The sequence below is a fragment of the Hippopotamus amphibius genome, chromosome 4 (genome assembly GCF_030028045.1).
Source record: "Hippopotamus amphibius kiboko isolate mHipAmp2 chromosome 4, mHipAmp2.hap2, whole genome shotgun sequence".
NCBI classification, from domain to species: Eukaryota; Metazoa; Chordata; class Mammalia; order Artiodactyla; family Hippopotamidae; genus Hippopotamus; species Hippopotamus amphibius.
Genome location: NC_080189.1, coordinates 187184291 through 187194227, shown reverse-complemented (window position 1 = coordinate 187194227; position 9937 = coordinate 187184291). Strand labels below are relative to the sequence as shown.

At 65.4% G+C, this 9937-nt stretch overlaps 1 protein-coding gene across 1 annotated transcript in view; it reads left to right on the top strand.

The window, feature by feature from the left end:
- The first annotated feature begins 5047 nt into the window (after nt 1–5047).
- Nucleotides 5048–9937, top strand: part of AHNAK2 (AHNAK nucleoprotein 2) — a 41462-nt gene continuing 36572 nt past the window's right edge. Inside the window, exon 1 of the mRNA XM_057732651.1 lies at nt 5048–5232. Coding sequence (XP_057588634.1) covers nt 5178–5232 — 55 coding nt within the window. The 5' untranslated portion in view covers nt 5048–5177. The remainder of the gene's footprint in view (nt 5233–9937) is intronic.

Below are 9937 nucleotides of genomic sequence, written 5' to 3'. Positions count from 1 at the left end.
GCCTGAGTAAGAAGTGGTGTTGGGGCTGGAACCAGCACTTCCGACCCTCGGCAATTCCCCATGCCCTGTCTGGACCTCCGTGAAGCGTGAGGATGGCACTGTGACCCTGGGGGGACAGAATGAGATGACCCAGACATGACACAGGCCCAGTGGTGGGTTGCTCTGCATCGCGTGGTGTGGTAGCTGAATAATGCCTCCTGGAGGAGCCTCTCCTGATCCCCAGAACCTGTGAATATGACACTTACAAGGTAGAAGGGACTTTACAGATGTGATTGAGTTATGAGTCTCGCCATGGGGAGAGGGTGCTGGGTTATGCCGCTGAGTTCGAGGGAATCACAAGGGTCCTTACAAGAGGGAGGCAGGAGGGTCAGAGCCTGAGAGAGACGATGGCAAGATGTATCAGAGGCCAGAGGGATGCAGGGCCATGAACTGAGGAGCACAGGTGGCCTCTGAAGCTGAAAAAGGCCAGGACACGGATCTGCCGTGAAGCAGACCTTCAGAAGGAACGCAGCCCTGCCGACACCTGGAACTGTAAGGGAATAAATGGGAGTTGGTTTAAGCCACTGCGTGCGCGCGTGCGTGCGTGCGTGCGTGCGTGTGTGTGTGTGTGTGTGTGTGTGTTTATTTGTTACAGCAGCCACAGGAAACTAATACGGCTGGCTGACCCCTTGCTACCCCACTAAGGAGGTGCTGCTTTGGGGGAACCAAGACTCAGAGGAGGCAGCAGAGGTGACCCCGACATTGGGTGCCATGCAGTGGTTGCAGGAGTGGGTGGGGAACCCCAAGTAGCTGACAGGTGGCCCCTGGCTCCTCAGGCCTGTGTCTGGAGCGGCTGGGCATGAGGTGGGGCAGGAGCTGAGGGCCAGGCCTCCAGGTGGGCACGCAGGACTGGCAGCTGTTGAAGTTTAAAAGGCTTCGCTTGCTGGGGGAGACTGGCCAGAGGGGCAGGTCCCCATTAAAGTGGGGGTGCAGGGGACAGAAGCCATGACTCCCCAAGGTGCTGGGGAGGGTGGCTGCAGTGTGGTCAGGAGAAAGAGCCCATGTGGCCCTCCCAGGCTCCTCTCGGGACACCTTGGTCCATCCCTGAGCCCCAGCCCTGCTGAAAGGTGGGGTGGGGGCAGCTTCTCCGCTGCTATTGCCCAGCCAAGCCCCCCCAACCGAGCCTCAGGAAGAAGGGGCCAGCCTCCACTCTGCCCGGAGCCCCACAGTTTCCTAGTGCCTCTGAGCGTTGCCTGATGAGTCATGGGGAGGGGTTTCTCACCCCGGGAAGCACCTAGGTGGCCCACTCCTCGGCCCCGCATCCTTGGGGTGAGTCTAGGAGGACACCTGTCCCCAGGTCTGGAGCGGGCACTCAGCTTGGGGGAGAGTGAGGCAGTTAGAGGCCAGGGGCGAGCAGACCTGGAGCCCTTCCCCCTGTCTCTGTGCAGAGGACTGGGTGGGAGGGCAGGCGGCAGTGGAGGAGGTCTCAAGTGTCCCTGGACCCTGCTGTGCCTCTCCAGCTGGGCTGGGCTGGGGCAGGGACAATGGCAGAGCTACTTTTGCTTATGCGGCTGCGGGTACAGCAGGAGGCATCCATCATTGATGCTCTGGGCATCCCTGCTGGCCTGGAGCGGCACGCAGAGCAGCCCGCCAGGCGGGTGGGGCAGGCTGGCGGCTCTGCTGAGGAGCTGGGGCCTCAGGAGCTACGGCCCCACCAGTGCCCTGCGCCACCAGCCGCAGCACCTGGGTACCCAGTCTGAGTCCCCTGACCCAGCAGCCCAAGCCAGGGCTGGAGTGTGGCCCTAGTGTGCCTGGCGCCGTGGTCCTAGGGAGGAGGTTGAGCCTGTGCATGCCAACAGGAGAGCGTGGGCCACCCGCAACCCCCACAGGCCTCCCCCCCACCCCCACCCCATGGAGTGACACTCAGAAATGGGGTGGGGCCTTGTGTGCCAAGGGTGGCTGTGTCTCCATGCTTCTGGAGGGGCAGCTATTCCTGAGCCATGCCCAGCTGCTGTGGCCTTCCCCAGCGGGGCATGTGTCCCCAGAGGAGGACCTCAGGACAGGGCTGGAGGGGAGTGTGATGGCAGGAGCTCCTGGCTGTGTAGGGCACTGCGGCAGGCGCCTGGCCAGACTTCGGCTGGGCGATAGGGAGGGCAGGGGTGGGGCACAGATGGGCCTCGCAGGTCCTACCCGGGCAGCCTTCTCTCCCATCCGGCGCTGTGACCGGGGGGCCAGGCTGGGGCTTCCAAGGCCTCCGCAGGTGGGAGGAGAGATGGGTAGGAGGAGGCAGGGCCCAGCCTGGCTGGCCCCAGGGGCCGACCCATGGGCGGTCTCCCTCTGCACAGCTGCAATCTGCCATCTGTGGGTGCATTGCCTGGAGGGCCACACCCTTCCAGAGATGAAATGGGCCTACAGGGCCCCAGGGGGTACATGGTGGTGAGCACAGCTGGTGATGGCAGCCCTCTGCCTCAGAGCAGGCAGGAGAGGGGAGGGGGCAACCCCTTGGGCTGGGGATTCCCTGCTTACTCTCATCCTGAATCTGGGGCCCTGAGCCAGTGCTGAGTCAACTCCCCAGCTGCAGAGTGAGCTCAGCCCCAGCAGGAAGATGTAAGCCTACCCAGCCTTCACCAAGGCCAGGGCAAAAGTGGACCCAGCCTCCCTCAGGCCCTGGCTGGCCAGGATTCCCAGGGAGCACCCAATTGCACAGGGACTGTCCCCGCAGGGCCAGCAGTGCCCACCTCTGCTCTCCCTCAGTGGCCATGTGAGACCCCCTCCTCCTGGCCTCCCCACCCAAGGCTCCATCCTCCCTCCCCACAGAGCCGACAGGAGCCACCACAGCCCTGTGTGCACTGTGCTGGACAATCAGGATATGTCACACGGGGTGAGGCCACTGCAGCCGGACGGGGGCCCGGGAGCCACACGACTTATCCAAGGTCACATGCCTAATAGGGCGGGGGGACAGAGAGCTTGTGCTGATGGCACAGACTTCCCCTTGTTCCCAGGCCCCCAGGGACAGAGTGACACATGCAGAGGACAGGCAGACTGAGACCCCCGACAGGCCCAAACAGATGCCAGACACACCCAGTGACACAGACAGCTCTCTCCCTGCGCCCACAAGTGACCGGTTTCCAGCCAGCCAGAGCAGGGCAGGGTCTCTGGCCCCAGGGCAATGCTGCCTGGAATGAGAGAAGACACCAGGGCAGGAGGAGTGAGACCCAAGTCCCATTGTCCCCAACCTGAAGGACAGGGCTGTGCCCCATGGTGCCATGGGCTCGAGAGGCAGGAGGCTGCCAGGGCCTCTTCCCAGCAGTGATGTGCGTGTCCGTCTGACCTGCTGCTGGAAGGCTGCCCGGCTGCAGCCCGGCTAACGGGAACTGCCAGGCATGAGTCATCCCCGCTGGGCAGGCTCACCTGGGCCCCGCCGGCTGTGTGCCTCCCCGAGGGAGCCGCGGAGTACATCGTGTGCTCTGTGTGTACATCTGTGTGTGGCTGCATCCCGTTTGCACATCCTGGCAGGTGGGCCTGAGTGGGTGCGTGTGTAAGCGCATGTTCCCAAGCATCTGTGTGTGTGTGTGTGTGTGTGTGTGTCTCTGAGTGCGTGGGGACATAGCCAAGTAGACCTGTGTCTGTGTATTGGTGTGACTGTGTTTCATCTCATCTACGAGTGTTTGTGTGTCTGTGTTGTGTGTGTCTGTGTGTGTTTCAGTGTCTGTGTCGCGTCCGTGTGTCTGTGTAGTCCTCCTGTTTCAGTCCAGCCTCTTTCTGCCCAGAAAAGTTGTGCGTGTGTGTTTCATCTGTTCCAGCACCGCGGACACCGTTCCAGGGCAGCCCCCAGGCCTGCTCTGACCCAGGCTCCCCACCCCCAACCCCAGCAGGACCTGCACCCCCCAAGGGGCCTTTCCTCAGGTTCACACCAGGCGGGGCCTCAGCTAACTCCCTACTTCCTCGGAAACAGAACCCTCCAGGGCCTCCCCACTCCCTGCCCACGCCCCCAGACGTGCTACCCACTGCCCGACACCCAAGCTAGAGCCCAGGGTGGCCCCCAACCCTTCCCACGCATCTTCACCAGGTCCCCTTTGCCAGCTTCTGGAACATCCCAGATCCTCCCTCATCACATCCCCGCCCTGGCCCGGCCCCCACCCTCTTGCGGGGCTCCTGACTTGCGGCAGTACGCCACTAGGGACACCCTCCAGCCACCCGGTGGTCTTTCCTCAGCTCCCAGTGCCTAGCCCTGCTGCCCCCTGACCCCAGCCCCACTGAGCCTAACTTTCAGCGGCGTGAACCCACTTTGGCTCTCTTACTCCGTCCTCTGCACACACACTACTCTGTTGCTTCTGTCCAGAACTCTGTTCCCTACTCCTGAAGTCCGAGCTTAGACTGTCCTCCCCGGGCCTTCCAGGACCCCTCCCCACCCACCCCCACCGTTGCACCATGCTACCCCTCTGAACACACCTCCAGACCAGGAGCCCCCAGGGCAGGGCTCGTGGGGTCAGATCCCATGCCATGGCCTGCCCGGGCTCCCGCTGACCCTGTGCCCTTGCCCAGGGTGCCCTCGCTCCTCAGCCTGTGACTGAAATGTCCGTCTCCGGCCTGGGAGGCAAGACCGCGGCGCGCAGGTCAAGCCTGCGAGTCTTGGCGTGGGGTCCGGAGCCCCCTCCCTGGCCGGGGTCCAAAGTCAACGCTCAGGGCTCTGAAAAGCCTCTTGGGGACGCGGGGCGGGGCCGAGCTAGGGGCGGGGCCGAGCTAGGGGCGGGGCCGGCCTGCCCCCGGGCCTGTGCGGGGATCCGACTGGGGGTGGGACGTTGACGCGGTCAGGCCCGAGAGGCGGGGCCGGGGCGGGGTCTTAGGGGGCGGGGCCCGGCTCAGGCCGGTTCCCAGCCGGACGGGGCGTGGCGTGGTCGTCAGGGGGCGGGGACTGGAGGGCAGCAGCCAATGGGCTGAATGAGGCCGGCGGCGCCTCCCGCTCAGGCTCCGCAGGGGCAGGCAGCGGGCTGGGCGGGCCGGGGCGGGGCCCGGGCGGCGGGGGGTTTGGGGGCGCGGGCTCGGTCCGCAGTCCGCGGCCGGCCGCCAGCGGCAGCGCAGGGCAGCGCTGGCAGAGCGCGGCGCTCGCCCGACCCCCGGGCCGCCCGCGCGCCGGAGTCGGGATCTGCGACTGGACGCGACGGGCCGCCGCCGGCCCGCACCGCCCGGCCGCCAAGATGTGCGACTGCTTCCACATGGTGCTGCCCACCTGGCCCGGAGCCCCCGGCAGCGGTGCGCCTCCTCCCCGCCTGCAGCCCGCTCCCCTCGGGGCGGGTGGGCTCCGCGCGGGGCGTGCGCCGGGCGGGTCCTGGGGCGCGCAGTGCGGGCGGGCTGCAGCGCCGGCCCGGGTGACGGCGCCTCCGGGACCCGCGCGGGGTCTTGAGCGATCTTCTGCGCCTCGGGGGGCTGCTCGGGTCTCTGCCTCCCTCCTCCTGCGTCTCGCCTCTTACCTGTCCCTGTCGCTCGGCCTCCCACCCCTCTCCATCCCTGCCGCTCACTTTGTTTCTCTGGGTCGCTGACTACCCCTCAGCCGCTTCTCGCCTCTGTCTCTATCACTCACTGTCCTGTCTGTCTCTCCCTCTCTGTCACTGTCCCTCTGCTGTAGCCTTCTGGGACGTTGTGCTGTCCCTAGAGGCAGCCGCCTGGGGAGGGCCGCACGTGTGAGTGGGGTGTGACTGCCGTGGGTCACCGGGGCGGTGGGGACCTGCTGCCAGGACTGCCCTCTGATCTGTTTTTGGGGAGAGCAGCCTGGCTAGACCAGGAGTTAGGGTTTTTGGCTTTGGTCCAGGACTGCTGGGCTGGGCCGGGCTGGGTCCAGTGTGTGGCTACTGTGTGCTGGGTCACTGGCTAGGTGGTGGATGAGGTCTGAGACTTCATGAGGGGCCTGAGTAGGGTCAGAGCTCAGGCCACGGGGTCGCCCAGTGCTGGGTAAGGGAAGGTGGGGGCTGCCCATGGGGCAGCACCTCTCATTCTACGCCTCTGGCCACAGAATGAGAACCAGATGCTCTGTCTGTCTTCTCTCTGTCCCTGTATTAGGCCTGATTCTAGGGCCTGGGTGTCTCAGCGTCATGGAAGGTAGGATGGGGTGGGGCAGGGACAGTCTTTCCAGCTCAGGGTCAGTAATGCCGCAGCCTGGCCACACCCAGGACACCTGGCCAGCTGCCGGCAAGGGGGGCTGGGGCCACACGGCACTGGCACAGGCGGAACCCCACTCCCCGGGGAAAGCAGGGATTGGTGATCGTGACTGCACTGCTGATGCGGGGGGGGGGGGGCGCCCCTCCAGCCGCAGCAGGGGCCCCCAACAGCCCTCCTGTTGTCCATTTGTCTGGTTCGCACTGAAGCCCAGCTGGCCTCCTGTTCGGGCCTCCCTTGCCCAAATGGGAACCCAAGGCACCCCGGTTCTCCCTGGATAGCCAACGGGAGATTGAGGGGTCCCTGACCACCCCCCCGCCGACTGGCGGGCCTGGCCCACATCCCTGAGAATCTGCCACATCACAGGGAGAGGAGAGGGGCCCAAAGGACTTGGGGCCCTTGCTGTGCCTCCAGCATCCCACACTGGCCTTTTCCTCACTCATGGGCCGCCTGGAGACTCCCAGGCTGCAGGGTCTCGGGCCATCTCATCCACCCTTCTGCCTCGCGGGACTGTGCTGGAGCCCCTCCCCAGCTGAGGCCCTCATTCTCACTTTGACTTGTGGTCCTCTGGCCTCTGGGGCAGTTCCTCCTTGTGTCTCGCCTGCAAAATCATCCCCTCTTAGGGCATGAGATCAGTGGCTCTCATGGGGCGTTGGAAGGAGACTTACTGGATCAGAGCCCCTGGGGGTTGTGTCCAACATGCAGATTCCCAGGCCCTCCCCACCCTTCTGAGGAGGCCAGGGAACATGCATTTCTAGTAAAAACCCATGGTGATTCAGTCGAGGCATTTTCCAGCCGCAGTTCCCTCCTAGCAGGCCAGAGGTGGGCAGGCTCTTCCTGTCCCTCATCTTTCCACCCAGCCCAAACCTGCCCTCCTGGACCGGCTCTCCAGGTCCCCTGAAGACCCCTCGCAGAGCCCATCTGTGCCCCAGACAGGGGCCCAGTGGGAGGGGGCCGAGTCTGGTCCGGGCTGTGCACAGAGGCTGCCCCCTGGCGGCTGTGCTGGGAACACACCAGCACAGGATCCGCCCAGCCTCCCCATGCCTGGCCAGTCTGGGCAGCCCCCCCCCCCCCCCCCCCCCCCCCCCCCGCCGCTACTGCCTTCCCAGGCGACCTCTCCCTGTTCCCGTGGGGGAAGGGAGCTCCACCTGGGTGCACTGCCTTCATGCAGGCTCCAGCCACTTCACCTGGGATTGGCTCCCCCTTCCTACCCCAGGGGCAGCTGCTTCCTTGCCGAGGCAGAGCTGGGTCCTGGGAAGCTAGCCTACTGGCAGGGAGCCCCCAGCTCCCAGGCGGGGCCTCTGCCCTGCACCTTCAAGCCCCGGGCTTGGCCTGAGGCCCCTCCCACACCCACCCTGAGAAGCCCCCGCAAGGGTCAAAGAGCCCCAGGTGCAGGCGACAACCATGAGGGGGCTCTGGGCGGTCTCTCCCAGGCAGGGGGCCATGGCAACGCTGGGGCCCTTCCCGAGGGCAGGGCATCCCCCGTGGTGGCCTCACCCTTCTGAACGGGGCCGGCGGCCTCTGCACAGCTCTGGACTCTGGGCTGTGGGCTGGACCTCACATCGGTGAGCAGGAGTGACCACGGCTGCTCACGGCCCAGGCGGGGCAGAGAGGTAGAGCTGTGTAGCCAGGGAGGCCAGGGCTGGCCCCGGCGAGCTGTCCACACTGGCGGCTTTCCCTGGGTTGTCCATACTGGCGGAGGGCTGTGTTCCCACCTTGCAGACAGGGACACTGAGTCTCAGGGCAGTGAGGCAGAGCCCTGAACAACGTGGAGCCTCCCTGGCCTGCACGGGGCCAGAGCAGCCAGGCCACACGCGCTGACGCTGCCCTGCCCACCAGGCGGGGGCCCAGGGCGGGCGCAGAGAAAGAGGCCTCGGGGCCCATCCTGGGCGGGAGCACCCACCCTCCTGACACTTTAACGAGGACAGTTCTGGAAGCCACCGCTGGCGAGGGCGTGTGTGTTCCTCAAACACCTGCGCTTCTCCTTGTGGAGAAACAAGCTGGACAGCCCAGCTCCTGCCCCACGGCCTCGGGACGTGGGGTGGGGCCCAAGAGTGGATAGGAGGGTCCAGTGCCCCCGAACTGCCTGCCTCCCCCTGTGTGCCCACTCCACCTGGGGTCCTCAGGCGGGGCCCGTGGTAGGAATGCCCTCGTGGCCTTCTCTCCCTCTGGCTAAGCTCTTCCATCCTGGGCCCAGCCGGGAGCTTGCCTTTTCCAGGAAGCCCCCTGGATTGCTCTCCTTCAGACTCCGACCCTCTCTGTATCCTCTCCTGTGACTGCCTTTCCTGAAGGGCTCTGTGTTTCAGGTTCAGCCTGGGGGTGGGGAAGTAGAGGTGCCAGGGAAGAGAACCCCAGGTAGGTGGAGTCGGGCACAGGTCATCTGGGGGCCCCCACCACCCACTTCAGGGGTGGAAAGCCCAGCTTTCCCCAGCTGGTCCTCTGCCTGGACAGGCAGGAGGAAGCAGACCCTACACTTAGGGCTAACATGGAGGCGGGCTGCCTGTCCACCCATCCACCCACCTGTGCATCCCAGGGGCCCTGGGCCTTAGGTAGTCACAAATTGGGGTGCGAGGGTTCACCAGTATTCATTCAGCAAAGGTGAGACAGGTAGGGCTTCTGCTATCAGTGCAGCCTTGGTGCACAGGGAAGTCAGGGAGGGCTTCCTGGAGGAAGGGCCGCCTGATGGGGCATTGTGTGCAAGAGGCCTGGAGAGAATGTGGACTGGGGAGCAGCAAGTAGCTTAACAGTGTGGGTCTGGGGATGGGCTAGGGGTTAAGGGTGGAAAGGGAGAGGGACCAGGCTGTCAGGAGGGAGGGCTCTGTTCCAAGGGCACCGGGGAACCCCAGAGGGTTTCAGGGCAGGTCCCACGGGAAGGGATAAGGCCCAGCAGAGTGGAGGAGGGGGCAGTGGAGGAGCTGAGGCTGAGAGCAGGGAGGGTGTGGAGGGGAGCCTTAGCTGGACACGCATGAGAGCCGGCCACACTCCCCAAACCCCCTCCCGATTCTAAGGGCAGTTGCCCCTTTTGGCCGGGGTCTGGTCACACTGGGAGCCTTCAGGGGCATCCCCAAGCCCTGCCTGCCCGCCCCGCCTCTTCCTCCAGGTTTCCCTTTGTTTTTCTTTTTTTGGAGGCACAGGCGGCTGGGAGCTTAAGGCCCATCTCGCTGGGGTAAATGTTTAACAGTCAGAAGCACTTTCTAAACTGGAAAGATGGAGCTGGGCCCAAGAGGCCTGAGGGGCTGGGGCGGGGTGGGAGGTGGTGCCCCGCCACTTGCCTGGTTCCTGCCCTGCGGGGAGCCAGAGGAGTCCGTGCACCCAGTGTGTGTATGTGAGGGTGAGGGGCGGCGGTGGGCACCCTCCCCAGAGAGCTCTGCGCCAGGGGCCGGCTGGCACACCTGCCCAGGCTGCTGGCGGAGAGGTAGGCAGAGCTGCTGGCTCCCAGCCGCCCGCAGAGGCAGGCTGCCCACCTCCTTAGCTGGTTGAACCGCCAGGAGTCCGGGGAAGGGTCCAAGCTGGGCTCCTGCCTGGACACGGCCCAGATGTGCGCACCCATTGCCAAGAGGACAGCCAAGGCTCAGAAAGGAGCGGGCCAGGGCCAGGATGCCGGGGGGATGTCCTCGTTTGGGCCTCCCTGTCACAGCAGTGGGGTGACAGGCTCGCTCAGCCCCGCTGTCCGCTGCAGGGGCTGCCCAGGCGCCAGTGTCTGCGTGGGTGGGAGGCCCTGGAGGTTAGGCCCCCCTGGGCCAGGTCGAGGCTTCTCTGTTGGGGGCTCGAGCCTCTGGCTGGCTGGCCACCCCAGGGTAGGGGT